At 34.9% G+C, this 25,247-nt stretch overlaps 1 protein-coding gene across 2 annotated transcripts in view; it reads right to left on the bottom strand.

Annotated features, from left to right (window-relative positions):
• The window catches only part of LOC144433513 (E3 ubiquitin-protein ligase HECW2-like), a 93,371-nt gene extending 69,204 nt beyond the window's left edge, over positions 1-24,167 (bottom strand). For both annotated transcript variants that reach the window (XR_013480786.1, XM_078121822.1), the window contains exons 1-2: positions 24,099-24,167; positions 22,294-22,725 (exon numbers count right to left, since the gene is read on the bottom strand). Coding sequence is in view for 1 of the 2 variants with exons in the window: in XM_078121822.1 (XP_077977948.1) it covers positions 22,294-22,615 (322 nt within the window). In the remaining variant the exon portion in view is untranslated. The remainder of the gene's footprint in view (positions 1-22,293; positions 22,726-24,098) is intronic.
• Between the last annotated feature and the right edge of the window lie 1,080 nt (positions 24,168-25,247).

Genomic DNA, 25,247 nt, shown 5'->3' with positions numbered 1-25,247 from the left:
AAGTTGCAATCATCACATCTCAACTTTATCTAGTACGTTGCTTTAGATTGGCAGGTGTACACTCATAGTAAACACTATTCACCTAGAGTATAGTGATAAATTGAAACAGCAATGGACTCTGACGTGAAACCAACCTAATAGATTTAGTTTTCTATATGATTCAGATTATCAAATTAGACCACTACTCAAAGAGTTTCACGTTACAAGGCTGTATAGATGATAAAAGTCCATTGCCATGCAACCATAGAAGGGTAATGTGTTTCATTAAAACAAGGCCACAGCTTGGAAAATACACTAGTTTTTAGTAGGCCTGGGGCATGTTTTTATGCAGTTTACCTAATGAGTAAAATCTTATTACCATTCATAAGACATAGTTATAAGATCTCTTACTAGCTGAGATTGAATATATAGGAATCTAGGGCAGCCAACATTGGATTGCCAGAAGCAAATATGTATTCAGTAATGTATTTCAGAGTTGTCAGTTTTTACTGTGTTCCATACTGGGGAAAAATGACAGAATATCACACAGGTAATACAGGAGAAGAGTTACTATAGTAATCAATAAACTTGATTTATTTTCTCTGTCTTTTTACACAAATTCATAAATCACATATTGTGGAGTAGGAAATACTAGTAGAAAGGCATGGCTAATACTAATAGCCAAGGTGAAGGGAGCCCTCACTCAGCTTGCACTTTCGAAATGATGCAAACACTTCAAAAGGGCAAAGGTCACAGTTCCAGACAGCAAGCAAGACATGCAATCCACCACATTACTTTACTGTTTATTAAACTAGCAATTGATGTGTCAAATAAATCCTACCCCTGTGACTGAATAAACTCCATGGTACGCTGTTAAAAATAGCTACTTTTAATACCATTGATATCTCAATAGACTGGTGAATTCATAAAATTCATCGTGGCTATTCTTATCTGGCCACATAGACCTGTCATAACACAATCTTCATCATGATATAACTCACAACTAAAATAAACACTAATTTCTGAATTCTAATATTTATTATATTACAGTAGTTACAGATTTCATTCACAAACACCCACATCATCATACATGCAACATGCAACTTCATCATTCATGTACGTTTGCACAACATTGTCAATTTAAAACAGCATCTGAAAATTTATAATTTCTGCTAAATTATGACTCATACCAAGGTAATCCATATTAGTACTACGTTATCATCTTATTTTAAACACAAAATAAGTATCAATTTCTAAATTTTTAAAAAATTGTCATATATTACAATTTTCTTATCTTGTCACATAGAAATTTAATTCCATCATTGTGATTGGCACTAGCCTACCTGTAGACTTGAAGGACTAATGATAATATACTATTTCAGCTATCATACTAGATACTGCCATTTTGAGTTTTTGAATTTTAGCATGGACGAGCAAAAATTAAAAAAAAAATCAAAATGGCAGTTACGACAGCTGAAAGAGTGTAGCATCAGTCCTTCAAGTCTACATGTAGGCTAGCTGAAATAGTGTAGCATCAGTCCTTAAAGTCTACAGGTAGCAAGACTGGCACACAAACTGTTATATTAACTCCCACCTTTTAAATTTGAAGTCATGAAATTTGCAGCAACTATCCTAATCTGCTCTAGCTAAGATAAGTCATAGTTTTATGACTATCTCAAGCTAAGAAAGCCAGCAGTGCACAGTGGCTGGAATAGCCAAGCTAACCAAGCCAGCACATTGGCTGGAATAGCCAAGATAACCAAGCCAGCACAGTGGTTGGAATAGCCAAGCTACACAAGCCAGCACAGTGGTTGGGATAGCCAAGCTAACCAAGCCAGCACATTGGTTGGGATAGCCAAGCTAAACAAGCCAGCACAGTGGTTGGGATAGCCAAGCTAACCAAGCCAGCACATTGGCTGGAATAGCCAAGATAACCAAGCCAGCACAGTGGTTGGAATAGCCAAGCTAAACAAGCCAGCACAGTGGTTGGGATAGCCAAGCTAACCAAGCCAGCTCATTGGTTGGGATAGCCAAGCTAAACAAGCCAGCACAGTGGTTGGGATAGCCAAGCTAACCAAGCCAGCTCATTGGTTGGGATAGCCAAGCTAAACAAGCCAGCACAGTGGTTGGGATAGCCAAGCTAAACAAGCCAGCACAGTGGTTGGGATAGCCAAGCTTAACCAAGCCAGCACTGTGGTTGGGATAGCCAAGCTAACCAAGCCAGCACATTGTGGTTGGGATAGCCAAGCTAAACAAGCCAGCACAGTGGTTGGGATAGCCAAGCTAAACAAGCCAGCACAGTGGTTGGGATAGCCAAGCTAACCAAGCCAGCTCATTGGTTGGGATAGCCAAGCTAAACAAGCCAGCACAGTGGTTGGGATAGCCAAGCTAACCAAGCCAGCTCATTGGTTGGGATAGCCAAGCTAAACAAGCCAGCACAGTGGTTGGGATAGCCAAGCTAAACAAGCCAGCACAGTGGTTGGGATAGCCAAGCTTAACCAAGCCAGCACTGTGGTTGGGATAGCCAAGCTAACCAAGCCAGCACATTGTGGTTGGGATAGCCAAGCTAAACAAGCCAGCACAGTGGTTGGGATAGCCAAGCTAAACAAGCCAGCACAGTGGTTGGGATAGCCAAGCTAACCAAGCCAGCACATTGTGGTTGGGATAGCCAAGCTTAACCAAGCCAGCACTGTGGTTGGGATAGCCAAGCTAACCAAGCCAGCACATTGTGGTTGGGATAGCCAAGCTAAACAAGCCAGCACTGTGGTTGGGATAGCTTGAGGTATATCACAGAATCACGACAAGTATAATTGAACTAGTCTAGTGCTATCTTCATCAAATCTTCAAATCTTAAGATCTCTCTTTATAGGGGTTAGAAATGATTCATTACAACATTGGCTTCCAGACTATAATACTAGTAAATCATGTAACATGAACTGTATTCAAACATCTAAAAAATAACTTCCAATTCACAAATTTTGAATTCATGAAATATGTTGCTATCCCAATAAAGTTAATTGTCATACACTTTTTGTTCCAACATATGTTTCATGAGACTGTTGCACCTCGCCCAGAGACATGTCTTGGTGTTACTAATACTATATATATTTGTAGCTGTCTACACCAGTACAGAGCTTCTTGAGATAGTAACACCAAGACAAGTGTGTGAGCTACGTCATACTCAGCTGCTAAAAATAACCAACATGCTCTACTCAGTGTAGTCTAAATTTTAGAATGCATGACATTCATTTGCATCTATTCTAAATCAGATCACGTCATACAGAGTTTTGTTCAAATATAGTATTTGTCAAGTGTACTATAAATAACCACCAATATCTTTATATCAGAAAGCATAAAATTTAGTGTACACGTAGTTATCATGCTAAACAGACATCAATTTATCTCCATCACTACATAAAATGGTGAAATTTACTGGCCCTACATGCAGGTCTGACCTGTATGAGGGTAAGTATTTACCCTTTGATATTAAAGTTCAGTCAGTGGTATGCCAACATTTATTCACTGTACTCACATGCTGACCTATTTAACTGTCACATGCCAAATGTAACCACAGATTGCAGTAATCTTATGATCAAATTACAGGAAACTTTCACAATCTGATGATTATTTCTTAAACCATAGACCATGATGTATGCATAATTTGATTCTGTTCTCACATCTATAGATGGTGCAGTGTTGTTATTGAGCGTGTAGACTGCAATGATTTGTGATGTATTTGTTTTCTTACCTCAAATGTAACCCAGTGTACTGGTAGTCTGCTAGATGCTATCAGTGGCATTGAATCTTGAGATTTGATGCCATGGATTGCATCTAAACTAGAGTACTGGCATATTGGCTTACAAGTTTTGTACAGCTTTTGATATCAGATTATACAGTGTTTGATGTCCATTCAATCCCTGAAGTAGCAGTATCATGAAATCACACTCATATTTCTAAAGCTATGTTTCATTTCATTACTAACTTTCAGGAACTCACACCCCTAATTATATATCTAACCCATATACTATAATGTAATCTTTACATGAAAGTTTTTTTCAGTTTTATTATCACTCTTCCTACCCTGCACGCAAATTACCATCGTCGCAAACCACGGTCTGTTTTACGGCACCGTTCTTAACATGCTATCCCACTGGTTCGAAGCGTAGCGGAAGAAATAACAGCTCTGGTTTGCGAGAATGACAAATTACACACACTATCAGTCTCACTGTTAAACTATTAATAATAAGAATCCAATACGTTATATTATATTTTGACCTTTGACCCCACACAAGAATCAATCATAATTGCACGTATTATGCATTATTAACCAGTTTATGTTCAGTAATTGTCATAAGCCTCAATAACTTGTCAGACAATACAAGATTCTATTTCCATTAATAAACTGTGTGATTTGTATAACTGATTTGTTTGTTCACTGCATTCATATCCTGGTGCTTGCTATTGTGTTCATGTTGATGGATCACTTTCATCTTTTCATTTCCTTGAGGAGGGCGACTAGTCTACAGGCTGGGAAATCATAAATGGTAATTGTACAAGTATCTGGAGCTGTATAATAACTTTATACTTGGCATAGAGATATGTTAAGCGACTAAGATGAAACTCGTTACTATGGTTATGTGATATATTTTACAATCAAAATTGCTGAAGACTTGATAGACATTATTTATCAGTTTATAAGAATAGCATACATTATTATTATGGTGTCAGTACACCATATGACCTAGACTGTCGACAGTCACTTGCGCCTTTTTTTCCGTGTTTCCCAGCACAACACTACTATAATCGCATACTGATATCGAGGGCTGAAGGCCTGAGAGATCGAGGGCCGAAGCTCGGGCCTTCGGCCCTCGATATCAGTAAGCGATTATAAGTAGTATTGCGCCGGATTGGAGCGCGGCAACGCTTAAGTTTAGATAATACGTAGGGGAAAAAAAGGCACGAGCGACTGTCGACAGTCTACATATGACCCATTTAGTACTGTACTATACTTCAAGTGGCTGTGTAACATAATAATTTTGGTCTGATGAGTTGTTTGATGTGTGAGAGGCAAATACTGGGTAAATGTGAAGACACTATCAAACTAATCTGTTCTGAACAAATCACTCACACTAAACTAGTAGTGTATATTGACTCTCCCTAACTGATAGATCTACAACAAAGCATAATCCTCCTCATCCCACTTTTTGACAGGCTTAAGATGAATCATTCCCTTTTCCCTCACTGATTTACATATCGCCTCTATATACTCTCACTGATAGGCCAACATGTACAACGATGCATAACCTCCTCTCCCTAACTGATAAGTCTATAACGATGCATATCCCCCTCTCCCGAACTGATACCTCTATAACAATGCATATCCCCCTCTCCCTCACTGATAGGTCTATAACAATGCATATTTCCCATTTCCTTCACTGATAGGTCTATAACAATGCATATCCCCTCTCCCTCACTGATAGGTCTATAACTATGCATATCTCCCATTTCCTTCACTGATAGGTCTATAACAATGCATATCCCCTCTCCCTCACTGATAGGTCTATAACAATGCATATTTCCCATTTCCTTCACTGATACCTCTATAACAATGCATATCCCCCTCTCCCTCACTGATAGGTCTATAACAATGCATATTTCCCATTTCCTTCACTGATAGGTCTATAACAATGCATATCCCCTCTCCCTCACTGATAGGTTTATAACTATGCATATCCCCCTCTCCTTCACTGATAGGTCTATAACTATGCATATCTCCCATTTCCTTCACTGATAGGTCTATAACAATGCATATCCCCTCTCCCTCACTGATAGGTCTATAACTATGCATATTTCCCATTTCCTTCACAGATAGGTCTATAACAATGCATATCCCCTCTCCCTCACTGATAGGTTTATAACTATGCATATCCCCCTCTCCTTCACTGATAGGTCTATAACAATGCATAGCACCCTCTCCCTCACTGATAGGTCTATAACAATGCATAACCCCCTCTCCCTGACTCACTGATAGGTCTATAACAATTCATTTCCATTCTCCCTCACTGAAAGGCCTATTTACATATCACCCCTTGTCCCTAACTGATAGGGCTATAACAATGCATATTCCCCTCTCCCTAACTGATAGGCCTATAACAATACATAACGTCTTCTCTCTTCTCTGATAGGCCTAAAGATGATGCCTATCTACCATCCCCTCCCCATCCTCCAATAAGCCAAAGGCACTGCATATTAATATCCTTCCTGATTTCAATTTATAAAGTAACAACACATACATTGTGTGTTATTTATTGAAATGCTTACAGTAAATACATCAGTCTATTTCATGTTTTTTTTATATCTTATTGAGTTTTCTTTGAAATGTTATATAGAATTATATGCAAAGCTGTATACATTTATGTGTTCCTTCCCTCATCAGTATTTAAATTTGGAAAACAGACTATTTTCATTTCCTATGTTTGCCATGCATTAATGTAAATTGCCAGTATCTACATGTATGCAATCACTTCCTCACAGTGCAAGTTGTAAAATTCACACCCACATTGTAGTTTTAGATTACAAAGTTGAGACAATTTGTGAAAGCATACCATTAATCGTCTCCAAACCAAACTTAGAATACAAGGCTTATAACAAATTTCAAAGTAGACATCACTTTTTTTATGTACGTTGCCATGGTGATCGATAATCTTTCTTTCAACAACAACGCGAAGGTTTACTTTATAACCATAATCCTGTAATGTGAGGGAAATCCCCAATCCGCTATTATGACAGCCCAGATCTATAAAAGCACTTTATTCCCATTTGGCTTATCCACTCTACATGTCTCTTGAATAATGAATCTCTGATGGACATTTATAGTGAATGTATTTGATGAGAGGATGCATCAATATGGTTGCAATATTTTCTTATACTTAAAATTAATGTCAAAATGGCTGCAATATTTTCAGTGCCACAAGAATATATACAAAATATTAGTGTTTTCCACTACCGAAAATGACATTTATAAGAGAGAAAAGACAACAAAAAGAGATGTTAAGCGTTATCATATATACCACAGATGATACACTTTGAATACACTAAATTATTCTATCTGTGAACAATTTTTTAAAAGGCGAGTCTCATTTTGAGCAAAATGTGAAAGTTCAAAGTTTTGATAGAAATAATCTTTTTAAGTACAAATATTTCAAATGTCATGAACTGCTAGAGGAAAACTATCTTGTTATCTGAAATGATGAATTATTTGTAATGTTCAGAACATGTGAATGTGTTGCTCTTACCATGGTTCATTTATTATGACATTTCTATTTTACATTTGGTCATTTTTAATTTATAGAAATTATTTGCTTTGTAAATTGTCATTATTGATGTGTCTCCTATTTTATATTTGACTCACCAATTTCTAATATCCTCACACAATTTCAGACTTTCTTCACACTGTATGTACAGTGTATAGACATTAATCAATGGCTGATCCAGGGATATTTGGTTTGAATAATTTAGTGATGTAAGGGCATGTCTGTGATTGGTCTACCCTTGCTTGCTTCTTACAGGTATGAATTTCTGACTTCCTGTATAAACATTACTGACTTAATGAACCAAGTATTTGATTCTAGCAGTAGTAGGCAGTGGTATTGGAGTGTTGGTTGTTTAGTCTAGTAGCTATCTGTGGCTTCAAATCTCTTCTCAAAGAGAGATCTTGAGATTTGAAGCCATGAATAGCACCTACATGTAGACTATAGACTTTCAGTGACTGTAAGAAATTATGAAAATTGCAGTGACTCATCCATCACATGGTGCCATCATATCATAGTTATTATACATGTACTATAAACTCTTTCTACGGATGGTGCACCTATTATGAACTGATTTGATTCTAAAACCATGAATTATACGAATATATCATCCTTGCTGTATTCTCAGTGATAATAATTCATCACTCCCGCAGACCTTTTAAATCTTGATTTATACAGAGTATCCAAAGTGCATATGCATATCATGAAGCCATACATGTATATGCCCTCTCACATTTCTCTTTGGTTTTGTAAATTTGTCTCAGTTTAGTCCATTCTCCTATATTGTATGGTTTTCCTTTTAATAGTAACATACATCGTTGTAAGTTCAGTTGTTAGACAAACCACTCAACGTGTTAGGCAAACCCAAATGTCATGTATTTGATATTCAGAGCTATTATAGTGAACGGTATTCTGATTGTAGCCATCAAACAACAAAAATTTGATCCTGTTTTCTGTCACAATTATTGCATGGACCATGAGGGTATAACATTTGTCTATTCCCTTTGCACTATAAGTTATAACGATATTGATAGTTTACATAAAATAGTCGGTATTTGATTGTCGGAAGACGTTCCAGACAAACTGCTATAGCCAACATGTACATGTACTATCCAGCAATAGTCTTTATGATGAGTCAAATGCTTATTGCTTTCATGTATTGAGGTATTTTATTGATGACATAAACTTTGATGATAAAAAACAAGCAAGTGAGTTGATGTCTTGCATTTATGTGTACAGATTACCTACATTTGCTGGCTGTGTATTGGCTACAGAATGAGAAAACAGTCTTGCCGAACTTGATCATTTTTTTTTACTTCAGTCATCAAAATACAAATGTAGCCTTGGAGACTCGTCATTGGTTTTCAAATTATTTTCAGTGGAGGATCTCTAGATTTGAAATTCCATGACATCTCTTGGCCTTAATATCACACAGAAATATCTGGATGTCACACTGGTCTCAAGCAAAAGGTATACTTCCACAAGGCTTGATTGGTCATTGCAATCAACTTTATCAGTTCTGATTGAAATTCAAATCTCCCACTATTGCAGCCAATAAACTGAATGAGGCTACTTAAAGTACTAGTTGGCCTATTGTATGTATTATTACACACATAATATGCAGCAGCGGTATACTTTGCTCACTTTCCCTAACAAATGATTCCACTCTTTAGTATTTTCCATGACATAACTCATTGGAAGTACGGCACTCTAATTTTCTATACATGACTTGTTTTGGATGAATCACTGCACAGCTGGAACGTATGATTATCTAGAAGAAAACCATTTAGGATTAGGATATTACACCACAAAAATTGAGAGATAGAAGCATGCTGTGCGCAGTACATGTTTTCTGTGTTGCTTATACCATTTATGCTTTTAATGTATTTGCATTTGTAAGGCACTATTTATCACATCATAATTTATACAACTGCAATAACTGTTTTGAAAATGTTCTATGATACACAATTCATCATTTGGACTACATGTATACACAGTACATAATTCTGATGTACCTACCTACATTTTACACATCAAATGCCACATCCAAAGGACATAATTTGTAAGCTGCAATAAATGAGTGAAATTACAATTGTCTGGATGTTCATAGCCGTTTTTTGTACTTATTCATTATTGATGTTTATATACAGACTATCACCCTTTCAACCATTGCAATAATAACACATACAATAAATCTTTAGTAAGATCCTCTGCCAGATACATGATAATTTGTTGGATAATTTACAATAATACAGTAATATTTATTTTCGGTATTATATCACAGGTAACATAAGAAGTTGGCAGCCATTTTGAATTCAAATCTAGCCACAATACGGAAAGTGTGGGTAATTTTGTATAATTTTGCATTGTGATGGCTGAATTTCTTGAGGTTGGCTTGAAGTTGGGAAAATTGTAAGAGGAACATTTTATCTTACATGTACCTCTGTCAGTTCAGTGGTTTTCTTCCACTGCGGTTAACCTAGGGTTATCCATTTAAAAAAAAATATCTTCATTTCTAAATCTATACCAGTTTTCCTATCTTCATTTTCAAATCTATATTATTTTTACTGTCTTCATTTTCTAACCAACAGTTACTGTCTTTATTGTCATCATTTGGGGTAACTATTTCAATTTACGACATAAATCATGCAGCCATTATTCTTACATTATATCCACATATCAAAGAGAACCATCCTTTCAAACAAATGAAAACCACAGAAAATGCAGTTCAAGTGCCTGCAGAAAATCAATGCCTTTTGAAAAAAAAAAGCAGTGCATGATAGCAGAAAATTACAGTTCTAATATTGGGTATAGCCTATAGAGAGGATACCTTATAATCAAACGTGACATAGCACTAAAAGGATTTCTTTGCCACTATACTGATGACTAAAAGCCTATTATTACACTGGTGATGCATTATTAATACGGGCAAGTACAAGAAGTGTATGTTAATAAGTTGAACTCAGACCCTATACTGACAGTTGTGCAGTTTAAATCTTATCTGCAGCATACATTGTAATTTCTACTTTGTTTGACCCGCAGGCTACTTTCTCCGATAACTGGCTATTTTAGTCCTTTTAACAGACACTTTCTTCAAATGATTAATTTTACTGTCTAAATGACACATATTTTATTCTACTGTTTGTAAAAAACTTCAGACATGGTTTTGTGTCCGGAAATCGTTTTCTATGATGTAATGGGTTTGAAAATCCCTTCATTCAGATATGGCTTATTGACATTGGAGAGGATATAGTATTTTGTATTTCTACAGCGTTTAATGAGCAATACTTCAACAATATTTCATGGTATTACCGAGCGATGACGTATGTATAGGTGTTCACATTCTGTGATTTTCTCTAACCACTTCAGACAGACATGTTTCTGTACTAGATACTAAGTACATTAGTATCAATGTATACTATTGGTTCATCACTGTAATACAAAACTCTCTAAATCATGTCCTGTTCAATATTCCTAACTCAAAATACTGTGCTAGCTGCTACCACAGTAACACAATATTTTACAAATTTATCTTCAACATCTGTGCACATATATGAGTTTAATCCTAAATAATCCTGTGTTCACAATTCATGATATTTCATCGTCGCGTCGCAAACCACGGCCTGTTTACAACACCGTTCTTAACAAGCCGTCCTTTTATTTCAAAGTGTAGAGGAAGAAATAACAGCTCTTGTTTGCGAGAATGTGATATTTCTAAGATGATTTCTTCAATTTATATAGACTATAAGATATACATGTATCATGTTGTTCAGCCCTATCAGGCTTCTTGTGAGTATGGGCTGATAGCGTGGCATGAAAGTCTGCATCTTACAGACTACAATTTATATAGCTCACTGAAATATAATATTCACTCACTGAGCTTATATACCATATAAATTAATAATAAAAGTTGACATATTATTACTACTATTCCTGGTAATATGCTAATAATTTTTTTATCTTTTTTTAATAACAACAGTTTACATATTTTATGCTAATAATTGTTAATGTTTTGTTTTCATAATAATTCATCTTCCTTGTTTTCACATTTAACCTTTGACCTTTACAGTTAAGAAATCTGATCCTTGTTATTTGCCATTTGAAGAGCTGTTCACAGTGAATGCATGTACTGGGGGCTTGATAAATTGTAAAAAGAAGTATTCATGTACTGAAGATATAACATAGAGAACACATTTACAATTTTAAAATTTATGAGTAATTTTCATCAGTTGTGAAATTTAGGGATGTGCATGTCGGTCGAACAATAATACCCGTGTCTCTATATCTGAAAATTGATAGCATGTTTGAAATTGAAAATGTGACAAATTGGTAATGTGATGCCTAGTAGGTGAAAGTGTCTGTGCTGATTTACTAATCATGAATAAATAATTGTAGTGTAGGCTTCATCATAGACTAAACAAAGAATAAATCTGTTTGTAATATATTTTTACATGTACAAATGTATCTGAGGTCAATAGAAATACACAAATGTATTAAATACTTTGTCCATTTGTGCCAGCTGTATTCTTTCCATTCTCTTTGGGTAGAATAGAATTCAAGTAGCTCACAGTTTGAATTCAACAAATAACATATTCTTATACATGTACACTGGAAAGTACATGAATACACTACAGGACATCACTTGACCAACTTGTATGTGTTACCATAACTATGACACTATCACTACCCTATCTACATTACAATCCATCATTTAGTGAGAAGTGACATGAAATCACAGAATCTTATATAGACTGGCCATACTACCACTTAGTCCTGCTGCAGACAGAGTATTAAAATCAGGAGTCATTTCTAAGGGACTGGACTGAAATTACAGGGGGGGGGGGGGTGGAAGGGAGAAGGTCTGTGTTTTTAAAAAGTTTGATGCATGGAAATCGTTCACCTTCGTGCACAATACATGTTAACCCTCCCCTCATCCATGCATGAAAAATAGTGACCCTCCCCCCCAAAAAAAAAAAACCACTGGCTCGCCCCTGTAATTTCTGTCAAGTCCCTAACATTGTCTGCATACAAAGGAAAGAAACAAGGTCAGAATCAACTCCTAAATTGCTCCGTCTGCAAGCAGGACTGCACTACCTCTCAAACCAACTTGTACATGTATGTGTACATGTAAATTGTAATTCACATGATGCCTAGACTCAAAGATTTGTTGTTGTTTGCACTCCTGTTACCATATTAAACCTACAGGAGTATACACAACAACAATCTTACAGAGTACATGTACATAGTACATGTCAATCACCAACCATGTTTGTTCTTGTGTACAAGTACATTGAAAACTACACATCACCAACCAACATCTTCAGGTCATAGTGATCTACATGTACATTGAAAACATGACACACTAACACTAACATGCTAATATTCTTGACACACCAATACTCTTGCCCATGTATATCTTGCCAAATATTTTTATGTGAGCCTGTACTAGCTGTAGGTAAAAGTATATACATTGTGTATGATAAAACTCTAAGCTGTATCATGTAAAGGATTGAGGTTTTGGATGTACTAACTTTTTTTATGATTAGAATTAGACACTCACAGTGTATAAGGTTTTCATCCAGCTAGTCAGTATTAGTTAAAGCTGGTAAATATCTCTATACAAAGTACATGATAAGGAGTTGAAATGATAAACAGATCGATGAAAGCATTCATTTTCATGTACAATTTCAACTGTTTCTGACAAGAGACAATTTGACATCTAAGATGAGGCACTGACCTAGCTAACACACAGCTAACATACACTACAGTCAACAAGAGACAAGCCAATAATTTCAGTATGCAAGCATGCAACAACATAGCAGTCAGTGACATTTTGACCTTTCTATCTCATAAACTCATCAGGGTACACAGTACAGTCAGACACACTTCTGATCTAGCTTTCTGATCGCCCTAATCCACACGTAAGTATTGAGATGGGCATCAACTATGACCAAAGAATACAAATTATAGCTTAAAAATTTAGTCCAATGAATAATTAGGTGAACATTTTTGTGAGTATTGCATATAAAAATTAAAATATACCATTAGTGGATAGTTGTGTAGTCATTCAACAAAGGGAGAAGTACTATATGCAACTGATTTTCATAGTAATACTATATGTATACACTAAGTACTACTGAATGATACTAGCTTAGAATCCAGGTGAATAGGGATTTTGAATTCTGATTTCCCTGTGATGGGGAAATAACAAATTCAAAACCCCCATTCAGCATAGATTCCATGCTAGTAACAAAATTCAAAACGCCCATTCGCATGGATTCCAGGCTATACTGATACAGATCTTGACTTTACATTTTACCATCTGAAAAACCTTGAAAGAAATCTAAAAGATTTTGTCTTCATAACTTTGTTTTGAAAATTCAACCCTTCTCCATTTTTTAAATCAGAAAATACATCTTTCATGTTATTTTTTATTTGAGAAGGGAATGAATATTTAATATATATATATATATATATATATATATATATATATATATATATATATATATATATATATATATATATATATATATATATATATATATATATATATGCAGTAATCTGAATTGTAATTTGTACTGCTTTTGTAAATGATACATGTATGCAAGACTAAAGAGAAGTAAAACTGACATTTTCTTGTATAAACAGGGATATCTACAAAGTGAAACCTCCCAATTCCTATTCACTTTTCAAATATATGTTTCATATTCACAACAACTTTACTATGAAACTTAAGGCATACGTTATATCAACAAGAATTTATGCTCATATATTTCACATTCATTATTTCATATAACAAATTCACTTTCAAATATTTCATATTCACAACTAATTCACTTTTAAATATTTCATATTCACAACTATTCATTTTCAAATATTTCATATTCACAACAAATTCACTTTGAAAATATTTCATCTTCACAACAAACATGCTTTCAAATATTTCATATTCACATCAAATATGCTTTCAAATATTTGAATTCACAGGCAGCAAATTCACTTTCATTGTTTCAAATATTTCATTTTGACAACAGCCCCACTATCATATTGACAACAAATTCACTTTCAAATATTTCATTTTTCACATCAAATTCACTTTCAAATATTTCATATTTACATCATATTCACTTTCAAATATTTCATATTAACAACTATTTCATTTTCAAATATTTCATATTCACATCAAATGAAATCCACTTTCCAATATTTCATATTCTCATCAAATCTACTATAAAATATTTCATATTCATAACAAATTTGCTTTCATATATTCATTTTCAAATTTACAAAATTTACTTTCAAATATTTCATATTAACAACAAATATTCACAGCAAATTCATTGCTATGCTTTATACAAGCATACATACTTTCTCAAGAGAGAAATTGTAATTTTTTTCTTCAAATACATATATCACCTGTCAACTACCATGTCTTCAGGTGCATGTCTATAGAGTATTGATTGGGAGGCTAAATCAACAGCTGAGCTAATATCTACCATCTACTATGCATGAATATTTGAAATAATGGCTTTACGGAATAACTTATGGCTTTTAATGCTAATCTTGACAATCAGTGTACCTTGAAGCATTTCTGTCAATCCAAGGAAAACACTTCTTTTTTTATGTACTAGCTGTAGCAGTAAGCCAGGTAAATTGTATGATGGAACACAGGTTTCTAATTTCACTGTTACAGTAGTTACTACAAACATCCACAAAGCCTACAGTATTGTATTGCAACCAATAATCAGTATTCCCTTTCAGGATTTCGTATAGCTCCAGAGAACATGGCATCTGAGTAATAAGGGGATAGTTAGCGATATTATGGTGTGTAATAGTTCTATTTACTGCTGCCACTGCAGACTTCGGGGAGCCTTTTTTTTTTAATATGGTGACCAGAGTCTGAATCTCCGGGGGGAAAATTTTCTGACATTTAGCATTTGCAGCTCGAAATACCAGAGTCCATACATTGCAAATATATTATGCCATTATCTATTGTTTATCTTCACTCAAAGATAAAGATAGTGATGATTGCATGTATACCATGCACAGCCAAGTTGAACAAAAAGTATGGAATATATACTCTGGTCATTCTACATCATGACAATGTGTATCTATGTCACAACAACACGTGTCTACATCACTGGTTCTGCTGTGTTCGAAATATGAGTCAAAACATTCAAAATTGCTATTACTTTCCCTGATTTTTCTTTGATATTTACTGGTGCTGGTATAATTATGTTATTCTCCAATATTTTTTCTTCATTCAGCTAGAAAATACTCGTGACCTAAGGGTTGTCACTACTCATCTAGCGACTCAAAGTGACAAAGGCCCCCTTAGGTCACTTGTATTTTCCTTGGCTGAATGAAGAAAAATCTTGGGGAATAACATCTAATAATTTCACAGCATTATTAACAAGAGCATCATATTTCATTCTGTATTCAATTAGGGATGAAAAAACTAATATCACTTTTCACACCTTTTTATTGTGAATATGATCCATTAGCTGTTAACCTTGATAATGATAATTTATTGAAGGTGATGTGACATTCAATATCAATATTGTATTTCAGTGCTGTCGATGTCGACAAGTTTACTATAAATTCATTGCCAATGTTGACAAGTTTACAATAAATTCATTGTCATGTTGTCATGTTCAATTTTGTATCCTTCTGCTTCTGTTGCCAATTCTTCATCAATACAATTATGTGGTAATGGCCATGTTATGAATCGCCTGCTTAGCAGTTTCCGACAAGGGAAGCCATTTATCACTGACGCTGTAGCAACTAGACTTGCCTGATAGTGATCCTTTCACAGATACATGTCAAATGGTTTAAGGGATGCTATCAGTGTGTGAGTAGCTGTGGTGCTGTTAAAGTGTTATGTAGCTAACTCTGACTACCTTACATGTACATGCAGACGCCAAGTCCATAAATCCAGACATTATGAGTTTTCTACAGAAAACAAATATACTTTTACCATATTTTCATTACAACTGAAATAGCTGCAGAATGAATTTCCAACTTATGATAAAATAAAATGGAATCACACGCCTTCCAAAAAGATATAATTGAAAATTATGTCCCTTTATTTCTGTACATTGCTCCTTAAATTAGAATGCTTTATATTGCAGGAATTTGATCTCTACAATACCCTGCACTATTACAACAATATTTACTACAACCAGTGACAAGCAAGCATTTACAAACATAACTTGTTACAAACAGGAAAAGTAAATCCTGGAAGTAAATAAATGAATTGGATTAATGACACTTGGCACAGCAGGTTGGAACAACAGAGGCTTGTATTACATCTCATGGTTCAATATGAAAAGTTTTATGGCTGAGTACATGAAATGCTGGTGGAACTTGAAAATTGTTTGTGAATTTGAACTATTATATAGGTGGCCATAAAACTGATCTGATCAAACCATAACATAGAATACAAGTCTCTTATTTGTGGTTCCAACATTATGTGGCAAGAGTTATTAATCCAGTTCATTTATTTACTTTTCCTGTTTTTAAATGCTTGTTTGTCCCTGGCTGTACCTTGTAAGTACATCAAAGGCTGTGGCTATGTCCTTCTCAATCAAATCTAAAGTTTAAACATCTGAAACAAACTGAGGAATATTGATCATGGGGAGTGAATTTCAATGAAAATTTGTAACCTTCCTGTTCCATCTCAAGTTCATGTGTCACAGAACATTAAGGGGGCAATATCATAATTGATCATAAATTAAAACATTGAAACACCTGCAGGCACACAAGACAAATACTGACCACTAGTACTGTTTCAAACATGCTGGAGTTTTTGTTTTCTTTCCATTTTGAAATACTGATACTTGTGTTTTGCTGTGTATTATTACTCTCAAACATCACACTCGTTTTGTTTGTATTCATGTACATGTATATGATTGATGGATGTTTCCAGTCATGGTCCAGTGATGACTTGCAGTAGCATTGAACTAAAGTGTCTAAGGTATACAAACTAAATATTAAATTCATAAATAATTCATATATATAAAGATTTATTAAATTTTGTGTCCAAGTCTTTTAAATATTTAATGTCTAAGAACTTAAACAGTCAATACATTAGACCTAGATAGCATTCTGACTCATTCGTTTTATCTGTATGGGAATCACCCTAGATAGTCATTGAGAATGGGTCTATAAATGCAAGAAAGTTACACACTGTGTGAGAGTGTAGATGTGTCATTACAGTGTTCTGTATTTAGGTCAAGTATCATGCATAAACCCACATACACTCACCCACAACATGTATTGCAGTATAACCTCCGGCAATGTACAAATAGCTTCGGTCATAAAAATTTTCATTTTGTTGATTCTGCAAGCTACTGAAATTGAATCTTTTACCACTTATATATATGCAAAAGTGTAGACGTTCACAAAATATAAATGATGATTAGTAGGCTAAACAGAGTGAAAGCAGGTAAAAGTGCTTGCATTCCCCACGGCTTTCTATTCAAGTTTCAATACATAGTGTACTGTAAAGATATGAAATATGCAAGTTTCACTAGAATTTCATGATTTTGGGGTTTTCAAACTGTGTTTCCATTATCACTTGTTTTTTCATAAATTTATGAAGGTTTGGGAAGATTTACAAACTATTTCCAACCTTGGCAAGATTACTGCATGTGAATTTACTGTAAACTGCTTTAAGGTATATATGTTGTTGAGTAATATTTGACATTCATTTGCTATATTTGAATTGAATCATTGAAAAACATGTCAAATTATTTGCATGCAACATAGTCTACCAAAAGTGGTGATGAATACTAAATTACATATGGTTTTGCTATCTGACTACATGTCCTACAAAGTTGTATGACAGTACAGTATGTATGGTATGGCACTGCCAATATAATGACCAACACAGGCAATAAATTTCCGTTCAGTGCAATGTAGCATCAGCAGCAGTCTAGTGGAATTACATTTGTAAAGACTTTACCACTCAGTTTGTGCATAATTTATGAACATGTGCACACACTAAATATGATTTACTATATCTGGTTATCTATGCACCAGATTCATACGGTGTATCTACAGCTAATAAACAATACAGTATGTATGGTATGTTATAATATGTTATGTTGTGATTTACCGGTATACTGCTAAAATACAAATATTTTGTTGGGCTATTGGACCTCTGGCGTATAATCAAGCATAGTGTCATTACATTACTAGTATATGTACATAAAGTATATACATGAAAGTTGAAAGTTGTATGATTTCACTATATGTCTGTGGTGTTACAGTATGTATGGTATGCTTTACTGGATATTTCCAGATCAGAGAGGTTATCACCCTACCTACAGGCTATTCTACAACACTGTACAAATCTATAAGAATTTACAAGGGCATCTAGTTACCAGCTCCCTGTTAGTTTAATTGAGTCTATGCAACACTGGCAGGTTTGTGTTCAATATGAAAGTAAATACAAGACAGACTGATTAGGAATAGGTTTAAATTATAGCAAAGTGGTTGAAGACATCTGGTAATCACCACTTCATTGTCTACTGACATCACATACTTTCTAAATTCTATAGTGAACCATGCAACCTTTATGTAAACTAACTTAGCACACTTACGTGCTGACCCATCACATGTACTTTCTGTATAGCAAACTTTGCTTGCTTCATGTAAACTAGCTTAGTTCATTTTACATGCTGACACCATGTATTATAATAAACAGGATGTATACATGTAAGCTAAACAGTGTCCATCTTACACTTCCGGTGCTTTTCATCTATTTACTTTCACTCACTGGTATTTTTTCAACAAGAAGAATACTCTTCTGGAAATCATTATATCAGTCAAGTCCAACACTCACAAAAATATACACACAAAGCAGGTAACTCCTGCTTTTAGTGAAAAACAAAATAAGAATTAACACACCCAGTGGTCAAATATTAGCAACAAATCGACTATTTAGTAATATTAAGTCACCGTGGCTACATCCCGAAATCACAAGTTCAACCGTAATTTCAGGATTTTCTCCTTGCGTATATATATGATGTCATATTGGATGTTGCAATCAAATATGGTCGCATTTGTAAGGTGGGACATTTCAAATTATAGTTAGAACTGGAAAAGTTCCGATTTCAACACTTTTTGTGATCTTACCAGCGACTACAATCATCAAAGAGATGTAAAATGAATACATACATGTATTTGATCTATTGCTAATATTTGATTGCTGGGTATGTAATTCTTTTGTAATAGGTGTGAAAGAATTTTGTTGGCACGCTTGAAATAGGTGAGTTACATTGGTTTTCACAGGACGGTGTGAGTGAAACGCATGCACCATCTGCAAGCAGGGCTATGATACAATAATCCATGATGTGTAAGCCTAGTCTAGAGATTGACTAGCCACTGGGTTTCCATCTGAACATCCCTTAGAGACTAGCCACTAGGTTTTGAATCTGATCACTTGGAAAAACATGATCTTCAGATTCATATCAAACGGCTTGTCTCTAGACTAGTGTTAGCCTAGTCTTGGCTATCTGACCCAACATTCTGGCTTGACAGTATATGTTCTGGCAAACAATACTTTCCAGCCATGTGTGCACTCACATCACCCAGACATGGACTTATGCAGATGGCAAGTGTTTTTTTAAAGAGGTGCAGGGTGTTGGTTAGTGTAGTTACTATACAGTATTGTTAAAATTAATATCTTCACTCATAGAGACCACAGTTGGCATCCAGATTAGGTTTAGGTGGACTACATATAACTAATCATTTTGCACAGAATGTATTCTGTTCCCCTTTACCCTTTTATGTAAATTTTAGTAAAAGAACTGTATGGAGCCATGAAAGGGTTATGGACTACAAGTTACACCATAAATTCACTACATGTTGTAGTTTGTCATCATGAAAGTTGGGATTCATAACCTGTAATTTATTTATTTATTTTTCATTATCTGTTGATGAGTGTGTACATATCACTAGAGAAGCAAACTAGTGGTTTAAGATAGCAATAGTATTTCTACAAGCTGACAGAAAGTGAAACCTTATATTTCATGTATTACATTGTTTTGATACTTTTTATGGGGACTTATTGTCAAAGTACGGAGTATAGATTTCATCTCTTCCCAATGGATGTTTTCAACATAACATGCACGCACAAAAATCAATACAAAGACTGGAGAATAATGATGTTAGTGGGAGAAACAGTTATATTATTGCATAAACAAGGTGGCCCTGAACTCTGTAAACTCCATCTATGGTAGTCAATTCAAGCTTATCTGCAGAGCTGGGTTTTGTGTATTTAAAAATTTATAGATTATTACATTCATTTTTGAAGAACCAGGTAGGATTAGGATTCAAATTTTGATGAAGAAAACAAAGAGCTATAGAAAAAGTTAATGCTGAACCTTTTGAATGGTCACGTCGTGTCTCCACTGATAAGATAACACTATTGCAGTGAGAACCTGGCATTGAATCATGGGTCTTTACAAAAATTTGTCAGTAACCTAGTTATAGGCTTGGCCCATGGTATATCAGAATTACTGGAGCATACAATGATCAGCACTCCTATACTTAGAAGTAAACAAGCTTTTATGGCTTCAAACAATGGTTTCCCACCTTCCAAATCTGATGCTGTTATTAAGCAAATTTGTATGATTTCGTAGTAAATGTTGTGAGGCAAGGACAAGCTCTGTTATCAGTTCATGATAAACACTCATATCTGTAGAAGGAGAGTTTATAATGGAAAAATATTCAGTATAGTGAAAATATTCAATATAGCAGAGTTTGTTGATGGAGTATAAACACAACAAAACACTTTTACAATGATCTCAATACAATCATAAATGCAATGGTTTTGCTCTATATATCAGAATCCATTGTAGAAGTGCAGTGGGTGGATAAGATTACAGTTGACTGATGATGTCATCGGTGGACATTGCCCTTTACTGCATACTTGGTAAACAATTCAATCTTTCATTTCAATCAGCATCAACACTGTGACCCAGTAGGTAATAAACTATCTGCTCACTGAAGGAGTTCATCAAGTCTAAATGTAATGGGAAGATGGAAAGGTTGAGAATTTCAAGACCAGAGCCTTTTTATTTCAGTAACATTTTTTTTAGTATATTTAAGTTTTGCAATCTTCACTTTATTTGTTATTTAAACCATGGCAACTATATGTGTGCTTATTAATGAATTAATTTAAGGACATATTTTGATTATCAAAGAGTGGTCTAGTTTACTGTTATCCTTCATTGAATCTTTCAGACCATGTTGGCACCCCCCCCCCCCCTTATTTGTTCACCTAACTCTAGTGAACGATGTAAGTATTTCAAGTTATTGCAAACTACTGTTACTGTCAATTTGTTGTTTTAGCACTTGTACCTATGCTGATTGACAATATTTTCTCACAAAGATGTAATTACACAAAACAGTTTTACAAAGGCCTTCCTGCAGATAGCCTGCTGAGATATGTGTGAACCTGGGTCACCTCCCTGGATGCACTTTTGGTCATGGTTTACAGAAGTTCATTCAATAGTCTACAGGTTTATATAATCAATAACAATCCATCCTGTGTGGCAGGTTGCATACTTGCCTTCCTGACAGTGCTGAGTCATGTGTATTGGAGTTAAGTATCATATTGTGTAACTACAACACCAACTACTTAGGACAGAATCTTTATTTTGAAAAAAGGAAGCTGTTTATCAAGGCATACCAATAAATTCACATGGTAATATTGGGAATAGACCTATCTGTCGTTAGTACCAACCTTTATTGTGAAATAGGAAGCTGTTATCAAGGCATATTGATATACTAACTTCATCGGAAATAGACCCATCCAGTTGTCAGCACCAACCTTTATTTTGAAATTGGAAGCTGTTTTCACAGCACATCCATATATATTGACTTGATACTTACTTATTAGGAATTGACCTATCCAATCATTAGCACCAACCTTTATTGCGAAGTAGTAAGCTGTTATCAAGGCATAATCCATATATATTGACATGATACTTACTTATTGGAAATAGACCTATCCAGTCATTAGCTCCAACCTCTTCTTTTACATCCCAATACACAATAAGACTGTCTCCAATTCCAACTGTGTACTCATATCGACTAACAGTTAAACTGGACCGGCTTTGTAGACTTCGATGAGCGAGATTGGAATCGCTGTTTGAACGATCGTGTACACTTAGACGCGAAAGTCCTGGGATTGTGGGAGCCACACTATACCTTTGTGGTAGATGTAAATTTTGTATATTTCGGTTGCTGCGACTGGCAACTGTGGCCATTCTTGGTTCTGCAACAAGGCGCTTGTTTGCTATCTCCCTTATCATGAGAAAGGCTGGCTGGTGCAGGTTCTCAGAATTTGGTACACAAAAATCATTATATTGATCACAGAGATGATAGAAAAAATGTCCACAACAAATTATTCCAATGTGTGTATCTGAAAAAAATTGGAAGTTTTCTAATTTAGGACTGCGATATCATTCGACACATGCTTTGAAACAAATGTAATTTATGTGCATTTGATTAAAGTATTCCATTTCTTCAACTTTGTTACAGAAAGGTAATCTTACAATCACGTGTCCTACATGACAGTCAATTTATTATGCCACAGGTGTAAAATCACCACAGATTCCAGCCATTTTTAACAGTCTCACATTTTCTTTTACAATTGCGTTCCTAACCCTCCAATGTGACTTTTGTATTTTACTCACAGCACCACTGTACTTGTACTAAAACAATCATTTTAATATTTATAACTGGTAGCTAATCATACTACACATTTCTCATGCAATAAATCACTGCTCTTCTGGTGTACTTTATACTAAAGTGGCAAAATAAACGTAAAATATTCCTACCCAAGTAGCTCTTATCGATACAGCTGAGTATAACTATGCAGTTACATATCTACATCCTGATCGGAAGTAGGTAGCATGTACACTCTCCTTCGCTTACATCATGGAACGTTGGTGTTTCCCTTTTTTGTGGTTTATGCCATGACTAATGATCGGTATCACTACACCATTACGAAATACATCCTGTACTCAGCGGCGGTACTCAAATTGTTTGTTTTGCAACTCTATTGTTGTGCCTTCATCAGCCCCAATCTATCTTTCATGGTTATTCTATTGTTATCGTCATTCAAGTGATTTTCTTATTGATGTGCTAATTACGAATGACTATTATACTACCCCCTGAGTTTGGACACTGTGGTCTGGAGGTGTTTTGAAGTTTACGTACCGCTATACAATAATACAGCGAAAGGAACTTTAATCTCTGTATAAACATATACACGTGCCAACCGTTCTCGCGACCACTCTAGTCTATGATTTTAGGCCGATGATTTTTTTAAATTTTTTTAATGTCTTCATCGTAAACTTCATCTATTGCAGAGTTCGTATTGATAATTCACTGTCCACAGCAAGCACAAGTAGACGAAATCACAACACAGAAGTGAGAATCCAAGATTATTTTGTTAGCAATCAATCTCAAATCATCGTTAAAAGCCAGTAAAGATAAAGGAAGACATGCTGTGCTATCATAAAACGCCCTTACATGTAAGCTTAGTCTACGTGGTACTCATGCGACTGAAATCAGAAGCTACATCAAAACGCTCTTGATCACGGTCGGTTCGAAGTCGAAGTGAGCGTACGCGAGTCAAACCCATGTTACACTATCCTCGCAGTACATGTAAATTATTACGAAGGAAGTGATATTTTGTGAGAATAAAATAAACCAGTGTAATAAAAAATTAGGAAAAACCTGTAACAATCATATGTGAACAGTACACATTTCAGCATCTATCATACTCACCAAATATTCGTGCTTTTTGTAAAAACTTCAGACGGAGAAATTACTGCTTATGAACTCTTTGGTTCGTCGCCATTTTGAATAATTACTATACTACGTTGCATTATGGGTACGCACATATCGGACAAGCAATCTCAGGATACACAGCCCAAGAAACAACAAGGATGACGCATGCATTTCTAAGAAATAGAAATCACTGTCGTCTTCCTTTTGTTAAACATAAAAGGGATCTAAATACGGAACTACATTTATGGTCCGGCCAGGAGTTCAACATTATTTTTTACTTTTCATTGCCGGTGTATCTTTCCTCACTAAATGTCATGAATTTTTTTTTTCTCTTTTCGACTTCTGGCAAATAAGTATGTAAAATAAAAATATAAAAAAATGCTGAAAATGACGCACAAAGCGGAAATAAACTTTTTTTGTTGTCGTAATGGGAAGTTGGCTCTCGATAAAATTTGCAGTATCATCTCAGTATATATATATATACCGGTATATTTTTTTTAGTGACAGTCCCCCCCCCCCCCCATAAAGTTTACTATCAGAAATGTAAGGAAAATCAATGACCTTGGGGGATAGTTTGAGATGCATATACTGTGAGATTTTGTATATGCAAAGTTTGCTTTACTTTTTCCCACCATGTTTTTCCTATGGTAACACATATTAGATCATATACCAAATGGGCACAACAAACTACGTTTTTCATATTTACATGATGACATGGTAAACTCTCTGTCTGTCTGTCTGTCTGTCTCTCTATTATATACATTACAAGCAGGAAATGTTACCTAGTCCAATATTTCATCTCGAATCACAAACAAGAAATGTTACCTAGTCCAATATTTCATCTCGAATCAATTGACTTCTTGTGATAAAATAACCTTTATATATATCATGAAACCAAGATGATGAATATCTTTGGATCTATCAATATCTAAATTTTAAAAGAAGACTTTACTTTTCATCTATATATTGGTACTTTCCAAGCAGAATGATTTGGTCCTCAAAGTAATATATTACCAAGTTTTCCATTTTATTTACAACTCCCAAGCACTACAAGTGTGTACCACATACAAGCAAGTGTTTTACATTATTCCAGCTACATTTTTTTTGAATTCTGCTTGGAGGTTGAGCGAAAATTGAAAAAAAAAA

Source organism: Glandiceps talaboti, chromosome 4 (genome assembly GCF_964340395.1).
Source record: "Glandiceps talaboti chromosome 4, keGlaTala1.1, whole genome shotgun sequence".
NCBI classification, from domain to species: domain Eukaryota; kingdom Metazoa; phylum Hemichordata; class Enteropneusta; family Spengelidae; genus Glandiceps; species Glandiceps talaboti.
The sequence above is the reverse complement of the archived record's forward strand: the minus strand, read 5'-3'. Positions and strand labels throughout refer to the sequence as shown.